This window comes from Crocuta crocuta, unplaced genomic scaffold, assembly GCF_008692635.1.
Source record: "Crocuta crocuta isolate KB4526 unplaced genomic scaffold, BGI_CrCroc_1.0 scaffold113, whole genome shotgun sequence".
NCBI classification, from domain to species: Eukaryota; Metazoa; Chordata; class Mammalia; order Carnivora; family Hyaenidae; genus Crocuta; species Crocuta crocuta.
This window is the reverse complement of record NW_027530368.1, coordinates 11,897,122-11,922,947: the sequence shown is the minus strand read 5'-3', so window position 1 is coordinate 11,922,947 and position 25,826 is coordinate 11,897,122. Positions and strand designations below refer to the sequence as shown.

The following is a 25,826-nucleotide window of genomic DNA, read 5'->3' as shown; positions in this document are numbered from 1 at the left end:
CCTGTCTCTTTCTTCTCTCTTCTTGGACCCCTGGAATGCAAATGTTATCCGCTTGATGTTATCCCATTGGTCTCTTAAGTTATCTTCACTTTTTTTTTTTAATATTTTTATTTATTTCTAGGAGAGAGAGAGAGAGAGACAGCATGAGCAGGGGAAGGTCAGAGAGAGAGAGGGAGACACAGACTCCGAAACAGGCTCCAGTCTCTGAGCTGGCAGTCAGCACAGAGCCCGACACGGGGCTCGAACCCATGAACCGCGAGATCATGACCTAAGTGAAAGTCGGACGCCCAACCGACTAAGCCACCCAGGTGCCCCAAGTTATCTTCACTTTTAAAACTCTTTTTTTTTTTCCTTTTTGCTGTTGTTTTTAGGTAAATCCCACTGCTTTGTCTTACGGATCTGTTCTGTTTCAACCAGTCTGCTATTGAACTCCTCTAAGTGTATTTTTTAGTTCAGTTATTTTATTCTTCATCTCTCTTACTTCTGTTTGGTAGTTTCCTATATTTTCTGTCACTTTGTGGAAGTTTTCACTGTGTTTATCCATTCTTCTTCCCAGTTTGGTGAGCATCTTTATGACCATTACTTTGAAATCTTTAGTCAGGTAGATTACTGTCTCCATTTCTTTAAGGTCTTTTTTGGGGGGTTTTGTCTTGTTCTGTCATTTGGAACACATTCTTCTGTTTCCTCAGTTTGTTTGACTCTCTGTTTTTACAAGTATTAGACAAAACAGCCACCTCTCTCTTGGAGAGTGGCCTTTTGTAGGTGATGAACCTTTTTGTCCATCCTTGCCCTAGCTCTTGGTTATCTCTTGAACCTTTGTGGTTGTCTCAGTAGCCTGATTATTCTTGATAGGTCCCCATTGTTGAAGGTGTTCCAAGGCCGGCCAGTATTCCAATGGGAGGGATCTTATTTAACACCTAATTTTAAGCTGATTGGAAATCAAACCCTTAGGCTGCAGTCTGAAAATATATATAGTCCTGTGGGGTCACAGTTGTAAACTGTGCTGGCCTTTAGACCAGAAGATCTCAGGGTGTCCCTTGGGAGACAGTTGCAGATCAGGCTTCCAGTTATATATATAATCTCCTTTCTGGGAGGTATTTTCAAGCTGTAGTGAGGTCAAGGGAGTGTGCAAGGATGGTGCCTCCATTCTTATATTCTCTGAGCGCATCTCAGTAGCCTCTAGAATGCATGGTAGATCTGTAGCTTGTACTTTAGACTGAAGCTCTAGACTAGTAAATGGGCCTTTTTCTCAGGAAGACTGAGGTGTGTTTTAGCCTGCTGTTTATGCAGTGCCCTGGAGGGTGGTATCCTACCAAGAACTGTCTTTCTGATTATTTCAGCCCTGTGGAGCCCAAGAACACAAACCCCTTGGCCACCAAACCAGGTGATCAAGGGGTGTCCCTGTTTGGATTGCATGTGCCTGTCAGCTTTAGTGGAGTAGGTGGAGTGTAGAGAGTAGGGCAGTGCATCAGGAGAGTGCATGTTCACATGCAGGAGGGTGCCTGGGTGGCTGAGTTGGTTAAGCATCCTGCTTTGGCTCAGGTCATGATCTCGCGGTTCACCAGTTCAAGCCCTGCATCGGGCTCTGTGCTGACAGCTCAGAGCTTGGGATCTGCTTCAGATTCAGAGTCTCCCTCTCTTTGCTCCTCCCCTGCTTATGTTCTTTGTGTTTCTCTCTCTCAAAAATAAACAAACATGAAAAACAACCTTAAAGGACTGTCTTCATTCCCTGTAACCCTTTGGGATTATCCTAGGGATATAAGCCCAGTTGGTTTTCTAAACTACATAATTTGGGGGCTCTTCTCTTCAATGTAGGTTCTAAGGATTGGGGTTCCTGACTTGGGACAGAAACCTCTTGCTAGTTGGGAAGAAACTCCAGATTGTGAGGTCCCTCCCTATTGTTGGTTGCTGTGCCAGGGATGGGGTTTTTGGCAAGACTGTGTCTTTGCATCTCTTAACCCTACTCAGTGTGGGCCTTTTATCCTTTGTTGTGGAGGAGCAGTTCAGCTAGTTTTCAATTATTTTTGAAACTTTCAGTTTCTATAATCACATCATAGAGGAGGAGCAGTTCAGCTAGTTTTCAATTATTTTTGAAACTCTCAGCTTCTATAATCACATCATAGAGGACTGGTAATGAATTTGTGGGCTGGCACTGGTTTGCTAATCACAGTGGGCAGCGTTGCTCTAAATTTTCTGGCGAATTGAACAAGCCAAGGATGCTTTTAGTAACGCATCAGATTGAACACTTTTCTTAGGCAGGTTCATATGCTATTTTTCCTATTTGAGAGTGTAGGAGTATCACTCAGTGATAGAGATTATACTGTGATAATCAAATGACATCATAAAACTGAATGAGGTAGCACTAAATCTGTAAATATTCAAAACTGAATGGTAAAATAGTAACTTAGGAGAGTTTCCATATTAGATCATCATCTTTTTCTTCAGGGTTAAAATAGGCCTTAAAAATTTTCTAAAAAGTACATACAATCCTGAATGGCAGTTGGGAGCCTGTTCTTATTATTGGCTTTTAAACATTTTGCTCTACTTTAAAAATACAAAAATTGAGTGATGTCAGACATAGAGTCTGGATGGGAATAAAACTTAAAAGATTTAGAAAGTCAAATCATTTCAAATTACTATTTTTGTAAGTCAAAAGCCATTGAATACTGGTAATTTTATGTAGCTTAATCTATAGATACAGCAACATGGACTGCTAATATTTGGGGGGGGGTACATAAAGATCATTTAACACCATCACTTTTGTTTAATTTTATGGAAACCGAAGCCCAGAGAAATATGCTTGAAACCACAAAACCATTTTCTTTTTCTTTTTCTTTTTCCATTAATTCCACAAATATTTATTGAGAGAACTTTTGTATTAGACACTGACCAAGATGACAAAGTTTTACATACAAATATTGCAAAATAAAAAAGATGTATTAGCTATATACTAAATGGAAACATTTCTGCCTTTAAACTCCTGGGCGATTACCTAATTCATTTTTTTACCTTAAAGAGTTAGTTCATACCAAAAATAATCTATAAATCCAATGCATTGCTAATCAAAATCCAAACAAAGCTTTTTTACAGAACTGATATGTCAATTCTAAAATTCATATATATGAGTAAAGGGCCACAATAATCAAAATTATTCTGGGAGAAAGTATAGGAGACTTGTCTTACTAGATATTAACACATATAAACCCACAGTACTTAAAACAGTACAGCACAAATCCATTTTCTAACAAACTGTTACGATCAATAAATCAGGTTTCACTGAAGGTAAAGGACAAAATTGAGTTGCTTTTCTTTTGGACTATTTTTTACTTAAGTTTTGGACCAAGTTCTACTTAAAATAACAGCATAAACATATTTTTTAAAATGACATTTTTCAAGAGTTTTAGAAAATGCTAATTTAAACCATTTTTTGGACGGCTTTAAACTTGCTTTAGTTCATTATATAATTTTTATTTCAGGAGATTTTAGAAATGCAACTAAGTGCTTTTTACCTCATATATATGGTGTATATATATGTATATACATATATATATACCTGATATATTTGGCCTTTAATTGTGTAAATATGTATTTCCAACAGAAAAAGTTCTGATGGAGTAAATCAAGAGAAAAAACTTTTTTAAAGACCCTTTACTAACAAGCTAATACTAATCATCTCTAGAGGCAAATTGCTTTAAGTTCTCAAGGTCTTAATTTCTTTGTGCTAACAACTGGCAGCATTCTGTACTTTATAGGCTTAACTACACGTTTTAACAGCAAATTCTTGGAAGCTTGACAGAACGAACTGTTGAGAAATAAAGGTTTGTTTTTGGTTACCATGAGTAGTTTCTATGGAGGTTGAACTATTGTTAGTTCTTGGTAGCCTTCTATATGCTTGTCAGTCTGTTTTCTTCAGAAGTGATGATGAATTTAAATCTGCATGATGTGTTCCAGTTTACTTAATGGAAATTAGGGCAGTGCACAGCTTTTTGAAATTCATAATTACTGTTCCTGTTAAGTGTTTGGAGAAGCAAGTATTTCTATTTCATATATTTTATTTAATTAATAATCATTTTTCTTCTTGGACATAACATAGCCACTAAAGAAATAACCATCCTTTATTAAGACAACTCCCTGGGCATATTCCAGCAATGCTTTTTTCCTTACAATATTAAAAACTCCACATATAATATTACCGGTAAAAGACTTAGTTATTTACTGAGTGAAAATAGTGTTAAATATATTATTTGTAGATGGGGATTTTCTGCTTTTTTAGAAAACTGTGTGTGTGTGTGTGTGTGTGTGTGTGTGTGTGTGTGTATGAGTTGCAATACAACTATGACAAAAATAATTTCCTATAATTAAATTTTTGTTCATTCTTAGGAAAGTAGAATTACCTAAATTCAAGATCATTTTGTATATTGGTCAGTAAGATACTTATTGTAGAAGCTTATTATTCATCTTTGACAGTATTTTATCTAGTTCATTAAAAATAGCTACAAGTTATGACATTATATTTATTGCTTATGTTTTGTGAACTTTTAAGAAACAGTGCTTTGAGTCATTGATTTCATGTCCCTAATATTTATTCTTCTTGGTCCAAAGAACCAAGATTTTTCATATTAATCCAGGTTTATTACATTAGACTAGCAATTTTGCTTTTCCATTTTGATATGAAGTAAAACTGGAGTGATTCTTAGATTATAATGACTATAGGCATGGTTAAAGTAAAAGAAATCTCATTAAGTAGAAAATGCTCATTAAAGAAAATGTGGGAAGTGCTAAAACATGAAAGAAAAAATTTAAAACTCTAATTTTAACAGTGATAACTACTTTGGTATTTTTCTTTTCCTTTGTGTATGTGTTGTTGGGAGGAGAGAAAGGAAGGCAAGATGCCTCTTACCTTTTTTGTGTATTTTAAAACATTATAGGCTCATACAGAAGAATTCCATATCATTTATGTGGATGCTTTGTCTTTAGGAAGGTGGAGCATAACTTCCTGTTCCTTAAGTGGGGGCCTCTCATAGTGAGTTCTTTCCAAAGAGCAGAGTGTAGAAAGTTGGGAAAATTATTTTATGGTAGAGAAACCTGACAAACATTACTTCAGCCGGTATCTTTAACAGGAATAAGTCATGTTGATAGCGTGCACCCTTGATACGGTGTGATGAGAATGGTAACTTACCTCTGTTGTCTTCTTCCCCAAAATCCCTAACACCGGTCTAACCATGAGAAAATCATGAGGCGGATTCCAACTAAGCGGCACTCTCCAAAATAACTGACCAGTATTCATCAAAACGGTCAAGTTGTCAAAAACAAGAAAAGTTTGAGAAACTACCATAGCTCCTTGAACTTAAGGAGAAATGATGACTAAATATAGTGTAACTTGGATAGGATCCTGGAACATTAAAAGGACCTTAGATCAGCGGCACCTGGGTGGCTCAGTCAAACATCTGACTTAGGCTCAGGTCATGATCTTGTGGTTCGTGGGTTTGAGCCCCACCTTGGGCTCTGTGCTGACAGCTTAGAGCCTGGAGCCTGCTTCAGATTCTGTGTCTCCCTCTGTCTTTCTGCCCCTCCCCACTCATGCTCTGTCTGTGTCTCAAAAACAAGTAAATATTAAAAAAAATTTTTTTAAAGGACATTAGATCAAAAGAAAGTGTGAGGACACCTGGCTGGCTCAGTTGGTAAAGCATGCAGCTCTTGATCTTGGGGTTCTGAGGTTGAGGCCTGTATTGGGTGTAGAGATTTAAACAAAGGTAAACTTAAAAGAAAAGGAAGTATGAAGATAAACTGTAGTTAATAATAAATAATGTATCAGTATTGGTTATTAATTGTTGTTATAAGTGTACCATAGTAATATAAGATGTTAATAAACTGGGAAATTGAATGTCTGGTAAATTGAAATACTGTACTGTCTTCACAACTTTTTCTGCCAGTCTGTTTTTAATCCAAAATTATGTTTTATTGAAAATATAACAGAAAATTACAGATCCTATTAGAGCCCTCTGTTTGTCTCTCACGTTTCATTTTCCCTGTTCTCTGAAGTAATCATTATCCTGAATTAGGTGTTTAACAATCTCATGTGTACCTTTACAGTTTTACTACATCTTTTTAAAGTTTATTGTATTTGTCATCTAACAAAACTTCATGTAAGTAGCATCACCTTTATGTGTTTGTGTGCAGTTGTCTTTTTTGTTGTTGTTATTGTTCAGCATTCTGTTTATGCTTTATCTATGTTGATAGATATAATTCTAATTCATTTACTGAACTTCCTAAATGGAATCATACAATATATACTCTTCATGTTTGACTTCTTTTACTTAGCATTATATCTGAAATTAATGCATGTTGTATCTGTCAATCATTTTTTAAAAATAGACTATTTTTTAGAAGAATTTTAGGGTTAAAGAAAAATTGAGTGGTGGGGCACCTGGGTAGCTCAGTCGGTTAAGTATCTGACTTCGGCTCAGGTCATGATCTCATGGTTCATGGGTTCGAGCCCCACATTGGGCTCTGTGCTGACAGCTAGCTCAGAGCCTGGAGCATGTTTCCGATTCTGTACCTCTCTCTCTCCATGACCCTCCCCTGCTCACGCTGTTTCTCTCTCTCTCTCTCAGAAATAAATAAAACATTAAAAAAAAAAGAAAGAAAAATTGAGTGGAAAGTACAAAGAATTAACCTTACTTCCCCCTCACAGCTCTTACCCATGCAATATCCCCTATTATTAGCTTCTGGTATTAGTGTAGTACATTTGTTATAATTGATGAGCTGATGTTGATTACATTATTATGAACTAAAGTCCATGGTTTGCATTAAAGTTCACTGTCTGTGTTGTACGTTCTGTTGGTACATTCTGTCTTTACAAATGTATAATAGCATGTGTTTACCTTTATAGTATCAGATTCTGTATAATATTCAGAATAGTACTACTGCCTAAAAAATCCCTTTCCTCCACCTATTTATTCCTCCCTTCCTCCCTCTGAACCCTTGGCAGCCACTGATTTTTTTTTTTTACTGTGTCCAAGGTTTTGCCTTTTCTACAGTGTCATATTGGAATGACTATGTAGCTTTTTCAGATTGGCTTCTTTTATTTGGTAATGTGGATTTAAGGTTCTTTTTTATATATATATTTTTTATGGCTTGGTAGCTCTTTTTTCTTCTTCTTCTTTTTTTTTTTTTTAAAAAGTACTGAGTAATATTCCACTGTCTCAATGTACTACAGTTTATCTAGCCATTCCCCTACTGAAGGACATCTTTGTTGCTTCTAGGCTTTGGCAATTATGAATAAAACTGCTATAAATATCTATGTGTAAGTTCTGGTGTAGACATAAGTTTTTAACTCATTTGGCTAAATGCCAAAGAATGTGATTGCTGGATTGTATGGTAAGAGCATTGTTTAGCTTTGTAAGAAACTGCCAGTGTCCTCTAAGGTGGCTATTTCATTTTGCATTCCTACTTGTAAAAAGTAATAGTTCCTATTGTTCCACATCTTTGTCAGCATTTGGTGTTGCTTTTTTTGCATCTATTGATATGACCATATAATTTTCCTTTTTTAGCCTGTTAATATGATGGGAAAATATATGTATCTAATTAATTTTAATTTTTTAAAGTTTATTTATTTATTTTGAGAGAGAGAGAGAATCCTAAACAGGCTCTGCAGTGTCAGCATAAAGTCCAATGTGGGGCTCGAATTCATGACTGATCCGAAATCAGTAGTTGGATGCTTAACCAACTGAGTCACCCAGGTGCCCCAATATGATGGATTATATAAATTGAATTTTGAATATTGAACCGTCCTTGCATATTTGGAATAAATCCCAGTTGGTTGTGATGTACAAATCTTTTTAGACATTATTGGATTCAATTTGCTAATATGTTATTAAGGATTTTTGCATTTATGTTCATAAGGTTTTGTTTGTTTTGTAATGTCTTTGTTTTTTATATTAGAATAATACTACTCTCATGGAATGAGTTAAGAAGTATTCCTTCTGCTTCTGTTTTCTGAAAGAGACTGTAGAGACTGGTTGTAATTTCTTCCTTCAGTGTTTGGTGAAACTCACTAGTAAACCCATCTGGACCTGTTATTTTCTGTTTTGGAAAGATATTAATTATTGATTCTATTTCTTTAATAGACATAGCCAATTCAGATAATTGATTGATTTCTCCTGAGTTTTTGTAGATTGTAAATTTCCAGGAACTGTTCCATTTCTTCCAGGTTATCAAATTTATGGGCATACAGTTATTCATAATATTCCTTTATTATCCTTTTAACGTCCATGAGATCAGTAGTCGTGGCCCCTGTTTCTTTTCTGATGTTAGTAACTTATTACTTCTTTTTCCTCTTAGTTAACCTAGCTAGAAGTTTATTCATTTTATTGAGTTTTTGAAGAGCCATCTTTTGGCTTAATTTAAAAAAAAATTTTTAATGTTTATTTATTTTTGAGGGACAGAGAGAAAGAGTGTGAGCAGGCATGGGGCAGAGAGAGAATCTGAAGCTGGGACAGGCTCTGAGCTGTCAGCACAGATCCTGATGTGGGCTTGAACTCATGAACTGTGAGATCATGACCTGGCCAAAGTCAGACACTTAACTGACTAGCCACCCAGGTGCTCTCAGCTTAATTCATTTTATCAGTTGATTTCCTGTTTTCCATTTCATTGATTTTTGCTCTAATTTTTATATCTTTTCTTCTGCTTGCTTTGGATTTAATTTGCTTTTCTTTTTCTAGTTTCCTAAAGTGAAAGCTTAGATTATTGATTTAGATTTTTCTTCTTTTCTATTATGTGTATTCAATGCTATAAATTTCTCTTGTAACAGTTACCTTCACTGTATCTTACAAATTTAGATATTTTCATTTTAATTTTGTTTAAAGTATCTTAAAATTTCTTTTGATACTTCCTCGACATAGGTGTTATTTAAAAGTATGTAATTTAATTTCTAACTATTTGGGGGATTTTCAGCTACCTTTTTGTTACTGATTTCTAGTTTAATTCCATTGTTGTATGGGAGCAGACATGTATGATTTCTATTTTTAATGTGTTAAGGTATGTTGTATAACTGAGAATATGGTCTGTCTTGGTCAGTGTTCTATGTAAGATTGACAAGAATGATATTGTGCTGTTGTTGGATGAAGTACTTTGTCGGTGTCAGATCCAGTTGATAGTGTTGTTTATTTTAACTATGTTCTGCCTGCTGGATCTTTTAATTACCAATAGAGTGGTGTTTATTTCTCTAACTATGAGAGTGGATTCATCCATTTCTCTTTGCAGTTGTATCAGATATTATGCCATATGTTTTACACCAATTAAAAGACTGAGACTGTTAGTGGATCAAAAAAATAAGACCTAACTCTATGTTGTCTGTGAGAAACCCATTTTAAATATGACACATAGTGATTAAAAGTAAAAAGATGCATAAAGATATACCGTGATAACACTAATCAATGAAAACTGGAGTGGTTTTATTAATTTCAGACAAAGCAGAGTTCAGAGCAAAGAAAATTGTCATGGATAAAGGGGGACATTACATAATGATAAAGGGGTCAGTTTTTCCAGAAAATGTAACAAATTCTTAACATGTATGTACCTAGCAGCAGAATGTCAAAATATCTGAGGCAAAAAGTGGTAGAACTGCAAAGAGAAATAGACAAATCTGCTATTGTACTTGGAAACTTCAACACCCTGCTATTTGTAAAGGACAGATGCGATAGGCAGAAAGTCTATAAGGACATAGTTGAACCAAACAGGTCAATCAGTTAACTAGATCTAACTGACATTTATAGAATATTTTGGTGGGAGAGGGAGGGAGACATGAAGAGTTAGAACATGAGGACTTTTTTAGGGCAGTGTAACTCTTCTGGTGATATATAAAGGTTGTTATACATTTGCCAAAACTTACAGAATATACAAGAATGAACCCTAATGTAAACTGTAGACTTTGGTTGATAATGATGTGTCAATATTGATTTGTCCATTGTAGCAAAGTACTACACTGACGTGGATGTTGATGGTAGGGGAGGATGTGTGCAGAGGTTGAGGGATGTGGGTTATGTGGGAACTCTGTACTTTATGGTTAGTTTTTCTGTGAATCTAAAACTGCTCTAAAAATTAAAGTTTCTTAGTTAAAAATTAGAACAAATATATCTAGAACCTAATAGTTTCTAAAGGATATTTTCTAAAAGTAGTTTCAGAGAGGTATTTCCATTTTTATTGAAAAATTTGAGGCAGAAGTGTGTGTCATTGAAGCTTAGAATTCGTTGATAATATGGAATCACTTTGTTCTGATATGTGAAGTTTACATTGTATGAAAGTATATATCTCACTAAATACCATTTATCTAAGTTTATTTTAAGCACTGAGCCTTTGTTTTGAAATGACACTCTAAAAAACAGGAAGCTTAATGGAAAAGCTGTGTTTTGTCTACCAAAGAATAATAGGAACTCTCTCTGGTTTATTTTTAGTGCCAACTGTAAATACTGTTGCTTTCAAGCAGAAAGAAGAGATTAATGATTATATATAAGTATTAAATTACAGGGGATTGCTTTAGGACTAACATGCTTTGTGATTGATTAATATCAAAGTTTCCCAGTTTCAAATATTAGCCTCCTAATTTTAATTACTTGATACTTAATGAGCAGTTTACTAAAAAAGGCATCATTATCTTGAGTTCAGTTTATTTTATTTTATTTATTTATTATTTTAAAATAATAGCAGTCATTTATTTAACTAATGAATCTGAACTTTAGGCAGAGCTTAGAGGGGAAGGCTGTCTTCATATGGTGTTAACTGGAGGCTATATGATCCACTTTCAAAATACCTCATTAACTGGCTATTTGGTGCTGGCTGTTGGCTGGAAGCTTAATGATAGGCTGAGGGCTAGAAGCCAGAGTCCTTATAAAGTAGTCTCTATAAGCTCCTTACAGCGTAGTGTCTGGGTTCTAAGAACAAGCCCCTTACGAGGAACAAAATGGAAGTTGAAGTTTCTTGAAACCTGAGGCAGAATATTGGCACAGCATCACTTGGCCAGGATCTTTTTTGAATTTGCTTTTTTTTTTTTTTAAAGGACTTTAATTTTTAGTTTTAGGTTCACACCAAAATTGAACAGAAAGTATAGAGTTTCCATATGCTCCCTATGACATTATGCACAGCCTCGCCAGCAATCAAAATACCTTGCACCAGAGTGGTACATTTGTTACAGTGGATAAACCAACATCACCCAAAATCCATAGTTTACATTAGGGTTCACTCTTGATGTTCTACATTCAATGGATTTTGGCAAATGTATAATGATGTATATCTACCAGTACATTATCATAGAATGGTTTCACTGCCTTAAAAATCCTCTGTGTTCTGTTTATCCCTTCCTCTTCCTTCAACTCCTGGCAACCATGAATTTTTTTTTACTGTCTTTATAGTTTTGCCTTTTCCAGAATGTCATGTAAAGTTGATCTGTTTAAACTGTGTGGGTCTTCTTACATGGAGGTTTTATAAAATAAACATATTTGCTCTTCCTTATGATTTTCTTTTCTCTATCTTACTTTACTGTAAGAATATGACCTACAAAATGTATGTTAATTGATTACGTTATTGGTAAGATAAGGTTTCTGGCCAACTGAAGGCTATTAGTAGTTAAGTTTTTAGGGAATCAAAAGTTAGATATGCATTTTCTTGTTTTTATTATTTTTTCTATTGTTTTATGTTTATGTTTGAGAGACAGAGCATGAGTGGCAGAAAGGCAGATAGAGAGGGAGATACAGAATCTGAAGCAGGCTCCAGGCTCTGAGCTGTCAGCACAGAGCGCGATATAGGGCTCAGACTCAAAAACTGAGATTGTCACCTGGGCCAAAGTCAGACACTTAACCGACTAAACCACTCAGGCACCCTGCATTTTCAATTTTGCAGGGGGTGTCATTGCCCCGACCCCCGTGTTATCTTGGAGTCAGCTCTAGTTGGAATTGCCATGATCTTTTGGATAAGCAGTCACACAGCCCATATTTATTCTAGGGGTGGGATATAGACTCTTAACACTCAGTGGGAAAAGGTCATAGAATTTTGTAGCCAGGTTTTAAAACTGCTACTAATAATACTAAAAGATTTTCCCAAGGTTAGATGAGTAGTCAAGACCAGGTTTTTTAGATTCTTGATTCCACATCCATCCAACTATTCACTCATTCAACATATATTTACTGATCACTTACTATGTGACAGTCACTATGGAAGGCCCCAGAGATTAAATATAAACAAGTAGGGTAAGGCCTCTGCCCTCGATAAATGCTTACATGTGAGAGCAAAGTATAGGCCTGGTAGTTACCCTACATTGTGATAAATACCACTAGTTTACCATGCAGTCTACAAAGAGACCCCTATTCTAGATTTGGTGGTTTGGGGAAGACTTTCTGTATAAAGTAACATCTGTATTAAAGCTTGAAGAAAGGTAGTGTCAACAAAAGGAGTTGAAGGAGCAACAACTAAGATGTTCTAGGCAAAAGGACCAACATAGGCAAAGGTCCAGAGAATAGAGAAAGAATGGCAGTTTTAGGAGCTAAAATGAGTACAGTATGGATGGAGGGAGTTCCAGGGAGTGGAAGATGGTAAAAGGTTGGGGAAGATGAAGAGACACGGAGCTAGATAGGTAGAGGAAATACCTCTTCATTATTCACCTTATAAACCGTATTTAATAATTAGAACTGAAATGTGGAAGCTAGAGAAGTCTTTACAGGTTTTATTTTTTAATTAAGCTTCTTATTTAGAGAGAATTTGTAGGTTTATATGCAGCTGTAAGAAATACAAAGAGCTATCCTTGTACACTTGACCACTTACCCCCATGGTAACCTGTTGCAGAACTATAGTACAATAGCACAATCACTATACCGACATTAGCACAGTCAGGATACAGAACTTTCCATTACCAGTAGGATCCCTCATGTTGAAGTTTTATAGCCACATCCTTTTTCCTCCCACTCATCCTCACTCCTTCCTTTTTTTCAAACAACTGACAATCATTTTATTAAAATAGTTGATATAAGTATCTGCAGTGGTTACTTCTACCTTGACTTCTGGCTAAATACTGATGGAAGGGCTATGCAAATCAGTGAGTCACTTAAGGATCCTCATCTGAAAAACATCCAAGTCTTAGAATCTTCAGTCCAGGAGGTTTTTCTTGTGCTGATTAATCTTAAGAGTCTCAGTAGGCATCTGAACTGGTCCTTTAACTTTGTGATTTTTTTTCCCCTATGAGCCCCTGATCAAGTCAGCGTACACCTTCTCTAGAGATTTTACACTGTGACTGACTCGACTAATTCTAATTTGGTGAATCCACCACCTCTGGTTCCACAAGTGTTTTTCTGGTATCTTTCAAAACCGTGGCTGTGATGTGGCTTCCTGACCAACTTGTTCCTGGATAAAAGTGCATGTTGTGAGTGAGGAATAGGAACCAGTGGACTTGAGCTCTGCTGCAGCTGTGACCGTGTCTTCCTCAAAAACCCCTCACTCCTTTTTTAACCCCTGACAGCCACTTATCTGTTTTCCATTTCTGTAATTTTGACCTTTCAAAATTATTATATGAATGGAATAATACAATGTATAACCTTCTCTTAAAAATTTTTTAAAAAATGTTTTATTTATTTTTGAGAGACAGAGAGAGACAGAGACAGAGTGCAAACAGGGCAGGGAGACACAGAATCCAAAGCAGGCTCCCAGCTCTGAGCTGTCAGCATAGAGTCTGATGTGGGGCTCGAACCATGAACCATGAGATCATGACCTGTGCTGAAGTTAGTCGCTTAACTGACTGAGCCACCCAGGCATCCATAATCTTTTTTCATTTAGCGTAATTCTCTGAGAATATGTGCAGGTATTTGTATCTGTGGTCCACTTCCTTTCTATTGCAGAGTAATATTCCATGGTATAGATGTACCATAGTTTGCCTGTTTACCTGTTGAAGGGCATCTGATTTATTTCTAATTTTTGGCTGTTACAAATAAAGCTGCTGGAAATATGTGTATTATATAACTTTTTTTGTGTGTGGACCCAAGTCCTCTTTTCTATGGGATAAATTCCCAGGAATGCTATTGCTAGGTTATATGGTAATACCATGTTTAGTTTTTATTTTTCTTATTTATTTTGTTTAGTAAATTGTCAGACTATTTTTTACTGTGTATGTACGATTTTATATTTCCACCAGCAATGTGTGAGTGATCCAGTTTCTCTCTATTGCTGGCAGTATTTGGTCTTGTCACTGTTTTTAAATTGTAGCCATTCTACTAAGTGTATAATGATATCTCATTGTGGTTTTATTTATTTTTATTATTAGTTTCTCTGTGTAATGTCTATACCCAGCTTGGGGCTCGAACTCATGAGATCAAGAGTCAGTTGGCTCTACCAATTGAGGCAGCCAAGTGCCCCTCATTTTGGTTTTAATTCATATTTTTGTGATGGCTAATGATGTTGACCATTTTTCATGCACTTATTTGCCATTTATGTATCCACTCTGGTGAAATGTCTCTCATCTTTTGTCCAGTTTCTAAAGGGATTGCCTGTTTTTTAATCTTGAAATTTTAAGGTTCTTTCTGTAGTCTATATATTAGTCCTTTGTCACATATTTGTTTTGAAATTTTTTCTCCCAGTTTGTAGGTTGTCTTTTCCTCCTCCTCACAGTGTTTTTTTTTTGCATAAGACAAAGGTTAATTTTGATGTAGTTGTATTTAACAGTTTTTTCTTCTATGGATAATGCTTTGATGTCAAATCTAGGACTTCTTTATCTAGTTCTTCATTAAAAAGATTGTCTTATTTTTTTAAAAAAAATTTACAGTTTCAGGTAACTGCCACTTGAGTGGCTCAGTCAGTTAAACATTTGACTCTTGGCTTCAGATCAGGTCATGATCTCACGGTTTGAGGAATCAAGTCCTGCCCTGGGCTCAGTGTTAACAGTGCCGAGTCTACTTGGGACTTAGGATTCTCCCTCTTCCTCTCTCTCCACTTCTTGCCTGCTCACATAGACTCTCTCTATCTCTCTCTCAAAAAAAAAAAAAAAACACTTTAAAAAATACAAAGAAAAAGATTTACAGATTTACGTTATATCTAAGCCCTTGATCTATTTTAAGTTAATTTTTACATAAATTAGGAAATTTATGTTGAAGTTCTGTTTTTTAAACCTAAGTATATGTACTTACTCAACTACCTTTTGTTGAAAAGACTTTCTTTTCTCCATTGAAAAGATTTTGCGCCTTTGTAAAACTCAATTGGTCTTTGTATGGGTCTATTTCTCTGTTACTTATTCTATTCCATTAGTTTATGCATCCTTTCCTCTGCAAATATTGTAGTCTTGATTATGTATCTTAAGTCTTGAAAGGGGGAAGACTGATTCCTTCCACTTCATTGTTTTTTTCCCTCAAAATTGTTTTATCCTATTTCCTTTGGCTTTCTGTACAAATTTTAGAATAATTTTGTCTGTATATATAACAGTTCTTGCTAGGAGTTTGATATGAATTGCTTATATATCAACCTGTTTCTTTTTTCTGAAGTAGCCTTGAATAACTTGGCGTGCTTTTCCCTTTTCCTCCTATCTAACTTTTTGTGTTCATTTGAGATTCCAGTTTCAAATTTATAATTATTAATTGTTAACATTTAAAAATTGTTTTTGGATTGTCATATGCCAATCACATATATCTTTAGCATGGTGCTGATTTATGTTGACTAGGAGGCCAGCAGTTTCTCTGGGCTGCTCACTGTCAGTGACATAATGTGGGGTCGCTCAATGATTATAGTCTAGCAGCAGCAATTTTGTCAATAATATTAATATTGTGGTTTGCATTTTTATTTTTTATTCATTTTCTCTCTTTCCTCAGATTTTGTAGCCTAGATTACCTTTGGCTCCGAGCCCCTTGCTTAGCAAGGCTAGATTAGGCAAAGAAATCAACCTTTCGGATTTTTTTTTTATCTTTATCTAGGAGTTTATGGTTTGTGATATATATGAGAGGATTTTGTAAAGAAATTGATGACTTAATAATTCTAGACTTTAGGTTGACCTGCAGCATTTATCATTTTTGGTTTAAATAGTTGTTGATATGGTAGCAATGCTTTTTAGGCCATGAATTCAAGGGCTTATGTTAGATGCTATAATTGCAGAAATATGTAGACCCTGCCCTCATAGATTAGAATTTGTTGGGTGAAATTACTTGTAAACAGATAATTTCATTACATTGAGGGAAGTGTAATGAAAGAAATATTAGGAGATTTTTAGAATAGAAAGGGGGGCCACCTGGGTGGCTCAGTCAGTTGTGTACTACTCTTGGTTTCGGGTCAGGTCAGGATCTTGCTGTCATGGGATTAAGCTCCGTGTCAAGCTGCGCACTGACAGTGTGGAGCCTGCTTGGAATTCTCTTTCTCCTTCTCACTCTGTTTCACTCAAAATAAATAAACAAACTAAAAAAAAAAAAATATATATATATCTAAAATACAAAAAAGGAATTGAGAAGGGCCCTTACCTTACTAGGGGAAGAGGAATATTGGAGAAGCCAAGCTTGAAATGAGTCTTGAATGGTGGTAGGGGTTAATCTACTTAAGGACATTTTATCCGATGGAAAGTAATGTGATGGAAGGACATTTCAAGCTGTTAGAATAACAAAGGCACATACAAAGAAGTACCGTATTAGGATTTCTGGTAGGAGAATTACAAACAGGTTAATGCTATGTGGATGGCAAGTGTGGGAAACAGGAAGTTTATAAGGCACTAAAAGATAAGCCAGACCAGATCTTGTTGTGTTGAGCTTGGACTTTATCGTCAGTGGTTCTCAAACCTGTAAGTAAGGTCCATTGTTTTCTTCCTGTAGTAAATATTTTCTAATGCTCCTTTCTTATTGTCTAATAGAATTTATTTATAATTATAATTCATATAAAATCAACATGCATCATTTCTAACAAATTAATGTGACGACATAAATGTAATATAAAGTCAAGTTCTACGGAAAATAAAATAATAAGGTAACTTGAAATACATATTTTAAAATGTAAATGTTCAAGCATTACTGCATTAGAACATATAATGAATTAAACAGATACTCGTACTTCTATACAGAATCCCTGTAAATGTGCAGCAATAAACATGGACTTTTATAGATGTATTGTATTGGTAATTCAGATATTTTAGTTGGTATTGTCATTGATAATTTTCCAAATTGTTCAAAAACCTGTTTGTAAAGTTCTGACCAAACTAAAGTACATATAATACTAGTTTCATTCCTGTAAAATTTGGTGTTTATTAAAACTGCAAATTTTTTTATGAAAAAAGAAAAAAGATGAATTTCTAGGTTCAGGTAATTATAAACAGGTTTTTCCATGTAATATTAAATGAGACATTGCCAAGTCCTGTGGCACATGAGTTTGTTTGTTTTGTGGGATGTTCTTGAGAAGGGTTGGTAAACTGCATTCCAGAGGCCACATTGCCTATNAGGAGGGAGAATGGTCTTTATATTTTTATTTATTTATATGTATATTTTAAATTAGCAGGTTTTTTTTAAAGTTTATTTATTTATTTTGAGAGAGACAAGGACAGTGGGAGCAGGGAAGGGCAGAGAGAGAGGGAGAATCCCAAGCAGGTTCTGCATCATCAATGTAGAGCCTGATGTGGGGCTTGAACTCCCAAAACTGTGAGATTATGACCTGAGCCAAAATTAAGAGTCGGAAGCTTAACTGACTGAGCCCCCCCAGGCACCCCAGAATGGTTTTTATATTATTTTTAGAGAGTTGGACCAAAAAAAAAAGGTGGAATATCTTTTTTTTTTCCCAAATAGTTTATTGTCAAATTAGTTTCCACATAACACTCAGTGCTCATCCCCACATGTGTCCTCCTCCATGCCCATCCCTCCTCCCCCCCACATCCATCAGTCCTCAGTTTTTGTCAGCATTCAAGAGTCTCTCATGGTTTGCCTCTCTCCCTTTCCCCCACCATTTCCCCCCTTCTTCTCCCCCTTGTTCCTCCGTCAAGTTCCTCCTAATCCTCCTATATGTGCAAACATATGATATTTGTCCTTCTCTGCCTGACTTATTTCGCTCAGCATAACACCCTCAAGGTCCATCCATGTTGCTACACATGGCCAGATTTCATTGTTTCTCATTGCCATGTAGTATTCCATGGTATAGATAAACCACATCTTCTTGATCCATTCATCTGTTGATGGACACTTAGGCTCTTTCCATGTTTTAGCTATTGTGGAGAGTGCTGCTATGAACATTGGGGTCCATGTGCTCCTATGCCTCAGCATTTCTGTATCCCTTGGGTAAATTCCTAGCAGTGCTATTGCTGGGTCATAGGGGAGTTCTAGTGTTAGTTTCCTGAGGAACCTCCACACTGTTTTCCAGAGGGGCTGTACCAGTTTACATTCAAAAGGTGGAATATCTAATAATGATGGTAACACCTTTATAGAAAGTTTGTCAACTCATTTTCTTGAGCATTGTAGAATGCTGATCATCCCTAGATCCTGCTCACTAGATAACAGCACTCCAGTCACCATGGAACCAAACACAGCTCCAACATTTTTCAAGTGACTTTGGAGGGCAATACTACCTTGTTGAGGACCACTACCCTTGATGGTCAGTTTTTAATGTTTTATTCCACCATGACAATAGTAATATGCATGATTTATTTCCATGTAGAGTTCTTTTGTTTGTAGTTTTCTCTTTTTTTCCCCTTCTTTTCAAGGAAACAATTAAAATGAGGCAAGAATTGGGGCACCCGGTGGCTCAGTCATTTGAACATCTGATTCTTGATTTTGGCTCAGGTCATGATCTCATGGTTTTTGAGATCAAACCCTGCATTGGGGTTTGTGCTGGCAGTGCAGAGCTTGCTTGGGATTCTCTTTCTCTCTCTCTCTCTCTCTCTCTGCCCCTCCCATGCTTTCTCTCTTTCTCTCTCTCTCAAAATAAATAAGCATTTGAAAAAAATGAGGCAAGAATTGTTAATGTAAGGTTAACCTTGAAAACCCTCCAGTTTATACTTATAAAAGTAAATTTTTACAAACTTCAGTACTTTTACTACTACTAATAATATTACTTGTAACTTATAACTTACATAGGAATGTTTTACAACTGACTGGAAACCACTGTAGCAGTTCTTGGAAATCTTAAAACAGGGAAATGACAGCATCCTTTTGACATTTTAGATAGATTACTTTGGTGAGGTGTAGAGGGTAGACTTGAGGAGGTACAAAGTATAAGCCTAGTTTAGGTACAAGATGGTGGCCTCCTGAATATTCTATACTGGGAGTGGGGACAGAGCAGAGGAGACACATTAGAGAATTATTTCAGATATAAAAATCAGTAGAAGTTGATGAGCAAAATGTAGCCTTAGTTCTTAACCTTTGTTGCTTATTAGAATTATTTGGGATGCTTTTAAACAGTGCCAATGCCTGAGCCCCATTTTAGGATTTTTAGAAATCAGAATTTCTGGGAATTGATATTTTAAAAATGTACCTCATGATTCTAATGTGCAGCCAATGTTGAGAACTACTAATTCAAGTTGTGGAGCAGAGGGAAGAATAAGGGATAAGTGAGTACCAGGCTGCCAGCTAAGGCTACTGGTTGATGTAGGTGGCATGCTTTAAACAGAGTCTGTTCCATGGTAGCTATTCAGATATTCCTTGAATAAATGAGAACTGATGACTTTCAACTTGAACCAAAATCAGTTTCTTATTTAATTTCTGATTATTCTAAATTTGGATGAATTGACCCCAGTTCAAGATATAATTGACTGGGACCCAACCAAAATAAATCCTGTCACAGGTGAGATTATATCAGAATGGATATCTTGATATAATTTGAGGAAAAGAATGATATGAATCATCGATGCCGTGATGTGATATTGTGAAACAAAGTGCTAGTTGAAACAATTTGACTTAATTTTAGTACATTATACAAATTGATATTTCTCTTGAGTGGCTTAGATAGAGAATTTGGGTTCTCATACCTGGCAAATAGCTAAGCATTCATTATATATCTATTAAATTACACTGTGAAATATCTTTACCAGAAAGTTGTTATATTTATCATAGAATTCTTTTTTACATTAATGGAAAGATGGAAGGCAGTATGTTTGTCTTTCAGCCCCAGTTCTACTTCATCTACCCATACTCTACCTGTACACTGTCCTCCTTTACACTCCTCTGTTTTCACTGCTGCTGCCCAAGTTTAGTCAAGACTGTTGGTTTCAAATGATAGGAATATAACTTAAACTATCTTGAATAGTAAATTGAATTTTTTGGTACCTATAGGCAGAAAGAATGCTGAGATAACATACAGAATTAAAGGAAGCTTTATAGGAACCATGGTCTTGGGGATTATAGAGCAGGGATATCATTCCCACTCTCATTTCTGCTTGGCTTTGTTCTTTTTTATTGCAGTCAAGCCTTTGCCAACAGATCAAAGATAGTAGTCTGCAACCCAGCCTTGTATCCTTCTGCTTCCATGACTCCAAGAGGAAAGACCATTTCTACAACTGTTTTATTAAATTGGAAGATTGGTTTGAAACCTTTGTTGTGTCCAGAGAAAGGAGGATACTATGATTTGTCTGGTTTAGAGCTCATGCCAATCCTGGTGGCCAGGAGAGGATAAGGATATACCAAAGAGGAGACAACAAAAATCTTGACACCAAATCATTAAGTCACTGTCCTCTCCAAGGCTCCATTGCCACAGACCTTTGATGATTTTCCACTTCAGTTTATTTAGCAACCTACTATTCACAAAACAGCAATGATCATTAAATTTTGAAAATTCATGGAGAAATGTAGAGCAGTATACAATTTTAGAGTAGTATTATTGTAAATGAGCTATTTGAAGATGGACTACACAGCTAACATAATGCATTTATTTAACAAAGTGTACTTAGTTCTTCTATGGACAAGGCATTGTATAGTTATAGTATATCAAACCAAGTCTTGCTATAAGGCATTGTGAAATTATGTAAGATTTCATCAGAAGATGAGTTAATTCATTTTCTTGTTTTATTATTTAAAGTTTTTATTATTTTCCCATTATGGAACTCGATATTTAACAATTAGATTCTAGTTACTGATATAGAATTTGAATGACATGGAATTATTAACAAGTAGCTTTTTAAAATCTTTTTTAAAAAAATGTTTATTTATTTTGAGGAAGAGAGAGAACATGAGCAGGGTAGAGAGAGAGAGAATTCAAGCAAGCAGGACCCAACGCAGAGCCTGAGGTGGAGTTCAGTCTCACAACACTGAGATCATGTTCTGAGGCGAAATCAAGAGTCAGATGCTTACCCAACTGAGCCACCTAGGTGCCCCAACAAGTAGCTTTTCTAAAAAGAGTAGTTTTGTTCTTTTAAAGAGCTTATTCTCATTACTGTCATTTGATGACCCTTTTTGAAAGCTTATTCAGTGATTAGAGTCATTCAAAATATGATCTGTAGTTGAGCTATCTTTTTCTAGTTATTTACCAAATTCAAATTATATTATGTTTTTTGTCTTTGCAGTCGATTGCATCTGCAGACATGGATTTCAACCAGCTGGAGGCATTCTTGACTGCTCAAACCAAAAAGCAAGGTGGGATCACATGTGACCAAGCTGCTGTCATTTCCAAATTCTGGAAAAGCCATAAGACAAAAATTCGAGAGAGCCTCATGAACCAGAGCCGTTGGGACAGTGGGCTTCGAGGCCTGAGTTGGAGAGTTGATGGCAAATCGCAGTCAAGGCATTCAGCTCAAATACACACTCCTGTTGCCATAATGGAGCTGGAAATAGGGAAAAGTGGACAGGTGAGTCCAACTTCAGTCAATTTCCTTTTATGAACATTACATATTAGCTATATATTCAGATTGATTTTATGTAACAGTCTTCTTTGCAGAGATAATAAAAATAACAGGAAAAGACTCTGTTTCCTAGAATCCCTTTTCAGAGATGGAATCATCTGAAAATTAGGATACTCCTGGTGTTGGATAGAATCTGGAAATCAGCTTCATGGTCCTGGCAGCTATCTCAGAATAACAAAATGAGTCAATGAGGTGATTGCACAGAGTGGCTACTACTCCATTTTAGTTAGATCTCAGAATTCTTGGCATTTGGTCAAAATTCTTAGCATTTGGTCAGAATCTCCAAAGCAATGATATGAGATGCTAAATAAAGACCAGGAATTGAGATTAAACAATACAGAACAAAACTGTCTCACCCAATCATCTTTATGGCAGTCAGATGTAGGAGACAATGTATCTTAAATACAGCAATGTTTTGTTTCTAACGTCCTAAGTTTCTAAGTGTGCTGTCTCTGTCCTTGAGCCCACAAATAATTTTTAATTTGATCTTGATTATTTACAAACAGTTCTTCTTTTTCTTGCAGTTTCCATAGTCATTATAGCAGATAATTTTATCATCTACATTGTTTTTCCTGAAGTCATTCAGTTGTGCTTTAGATAACNGAGCAGCAACGTATAATTAGGAAGAGAAAACCCAGATCACTGAATTAGCCAACCAGATTTATTTTCAGATGAATAATCAAATAAGTGCTTCTGTTACATTCTACAGTATAAATTTATTTTTCTCCTAGGGATGAGACCGTTTTTTTCAGCTGTCAGTTTCCCTCACATATTCCCTTAAGTTTCTTAGGATTTTTTAGCATTTGTAGTTCTATAATGACACTAATTTTAATTTAATATGTAATTCCTTTTAAAAGATAGTTCTTTTACAAAATACATTTGGAGAATCTTTTATTTAGTTATTTTAAAATAGTGCTATTGCTTTTATTGACTTTGGTTTGTCTGACCCTAAAGTCCATTCTCTTAACCATTGTGTTAATATACCTTCCTTCTACTGTTTCTAGACCAAAAATCTGACAGATTAGAAAGGTGTGATAAGTACACTTGGATATTGAGTTTCACCAACCGTTTGTCCACGCTATTCATTTTTATTTGGCAGTAGTGATTATTTCGTTTTGTCTTTAAGTATTTATCATCTGGGCAGGAATTGAAAACATGCATTCTATTTTAAGATATTCCTAGAAATGTATTATAATATTTCTTTAGCTTGATATTTTCTTATTGTTTGAACTCATGTTTATAATGTGCCTTTTGATTTTAGTAACTTAAATATCACCTGACTTTATTGTGTACTGCTATAGGGATTTTAAAATATACTTTAAAACATTTAAAGTATATTCTTTGATATTGTTACCCAAAGTGACATTCTACTGTGTGTGTGTGTGTGTGTGTGTGTGTGTGTGTGTGTGTACAATGCTTTTGTCAATCAGTAAATCACTACAAATGATTTGTAGGCTAGCTTCAGGGATATTTTGTGATCAATTAGAACAGGTTGATAAACTCTTTTTTTTTTTTTTTAAATAAGTTTTATTTGTTTGTTTTGAGAGACAGAGCAAGTAGGGGAGGGGCAGAGAAAGAAAGAGAATCCCTAGCAGGCTCCGCACTGTCAGCATGAAGCCTGATGTGGGGCTCAAACCTACGAACTGTGAGATCATGACCTGAGCTGAAACCCAGCTGGAGGCTTAACTGACTGAGCCACCCAGGCATCCTTGTAAACTCTTTTTTCAAGTGGCCAGATATTTTATGCTTGACAACCATATGGTTTCTGTCATAAGTACCCAACTTTGTTGTTGTAGCTCAAAAGCAACCACAAACAGTATATAAATAAATGGACATTGCTGTTTCTATAAAGTTTACCTACCACAATATAATCAACAGGTCTTAGAAGTCAGAGAGTCCATAAGCACTTATCTAAGGTGAATTACACAGGTGAGGTAGTATATCCCTATTTTTAGAGAAGGTATCTGAGATAGATATATGACTTGTTTTAGACAGAGCTAATGTAGTAAAATGAAAATCACTAAATTGATTTTTTCAAAAAACCACTGACACCAACATTTAGGAGCTTTTGTTAGCTTCTCACCATATTCTGTGCCAAAAACACAAGTTAGTAATACAATATGGTAGTCAACAGTATTGGTAGGAATATTGCTCAGCAATAAAAAGGAAAGAACTTTTGATAAACACAACAAAATGGTTGAATATCAAAGTTATTTGCTGTGTGAAATAAGCCAGATACAAACTTTTTTTATCATAATGTATGATTTCATGCATATAAAAATCCTAGAAAATGCAAAGTAATCGTGACAGAAAGTGTATGCCTAGGTCAAGAGTGGAGGGAGGGATGGTTAGATTACAAAGGAGTGTGTGAAAACTTTTAAAAGTGATAAAAATATTTGTTATGCCATTTGTGGCAGCAGTTTCATGGGTGTATGCATATGTCAAAACTTATAAAATTGTATACTTTAAATGTGCACTATATTGTATATTACTTACACTTCAAAGTTTTTTATTTAAAAAATGGTCACCATTGAAGCGCCTGGGTGGCTCAGTCAGTTAAGCATCCGAATCTTGATTTCAGGTCAGGTCATGATCTCAGGGTTGTAATATTGAGCCCCATGTTGAGCTCCGTGCTGGGCGTGGATCCTGCTTAAGATTCTCTTTCCCTCTCTTTACTGCTTGCTCTCTCTCTCTCTCTCTCTCTGAAAAAGATTGAAATTTCTCTTTAACCTGCAAAATGCTTTGAATGCAAATATATTCTTAAATCAAGAAAAGTTGTAAAGAAGGAAGTAAACAATAATATAACCTAGACTGGCAATAAAATATACAGCCCCAGTCCAATAGGAAATGTTTTTGTGAGACCTGGATCCTTGGTTAGTTCTTCTGTCAGCCTCTAAGTGATTATTATTTATGAAGTAATCCACTATATCAAATTTCCAGTTTTTAGAACATCTGTAGACAGCAAAGTCAAAGTTATTTTCATATGTAAATATTGAATGAACTGTGAGAGAACTAATGCTCCTAGGATACTAAGAGGTTGCTTCTGAGAATGACCAACTCTTTTGAACTCTGTGTGTGTGTGTATGTGCACATATGTGTATGTGTATTCGTATACCCTCAAATAACTAAATTACTCTCTTAAATTTATGTTATTTTTAAGTTAGTTGTTCTCAACAATGGCTGCACATAAGAATTGCCTGTGGGCTTTAAAATTTTTCATGCTTAGGACAGTGCTCAGATCAATTAAATAAGAATCAATGGGGATGGGACCTGGGCATCAGTATTCTTTAAAGCTTGTGATTCCAGTATTTATGTAGAGTTGAGAGAACCACCATACTAAATGTAGCCAAATAATCTGGTTTGAAGTGTAAATAGAGCTTGGTATCAAATTTTTACAGTGGGATTCAATATATGTCAACATACTTCTATTTACTATAGTTTTTGGAGTGCTTGGGGACTCTCTATTCGGGAACTAGATGCAATAGTGGTGGGTTTTTTGTCTTCCCTTCTCTATTTAAATTGCTTTCTCCTGCTCAGTTTATCTATATTACTTCTCTCTTTGGCCCAAAAAGTACATTTGACAATCCACGGCCACGTATGTATATACATTGAGTTTTTTTATGAATACAGTATAAAATACTTTTGGGATATGAGGAAGCCAAAGTAATAGAGAAGTAACTAAATCAATATACATTTATGGAAATATTTAGAGCTAGAGAAAATGAGTATGCACTAGTGACCTAATTACTTAATAGTGAATATTGTTCTTCAGTAGAAATAAAAAATTTTGCAAGAATAAAACATCAATTCAGTGGTAACAGTACACAGAACATTTTGAGGTGAACATTTCATGTGCAAAGGAAAGAACATCAAATGCTTTACTTGTGTGATTGAAAGCCTATCATATTTAGTAATAAATCACTTAAGGTCCTCAAACCTTGAGGATTATTGGAATCTGGCATGTATCTTTAGGAAAGTTTTGTTCTTTTATGTACTTATATAACTCCAT

The 25,826-nt window shown here is 35.5% G+C and overlaps 1 protein-coding gene across 2 annotated transcripts in view; it reads left to right on the top strand.

The window, feature by feature from the left end:
- COMMD1 (copper metabolism domain containing 1) overlaps positions 1 to 25,826 on the top strand; it is a 196,881-nt gene that overhangs the window by 69,829 nt on the left and 101,226 nt on the right. For both annotated transcript variants that reach the window (XM_077766208.1, XM_077766209.1), the window contains exon 2: positions 21,482 to 21,763. In XM_077766208.1, the coding sequence (XP_077622334.1) occupies positions 21,482 to 21,763 (282 nt within the window). The remainder of the gene's footprint in view (positions 1 to 21,481; positions 21,764 to 25,826) is intronic.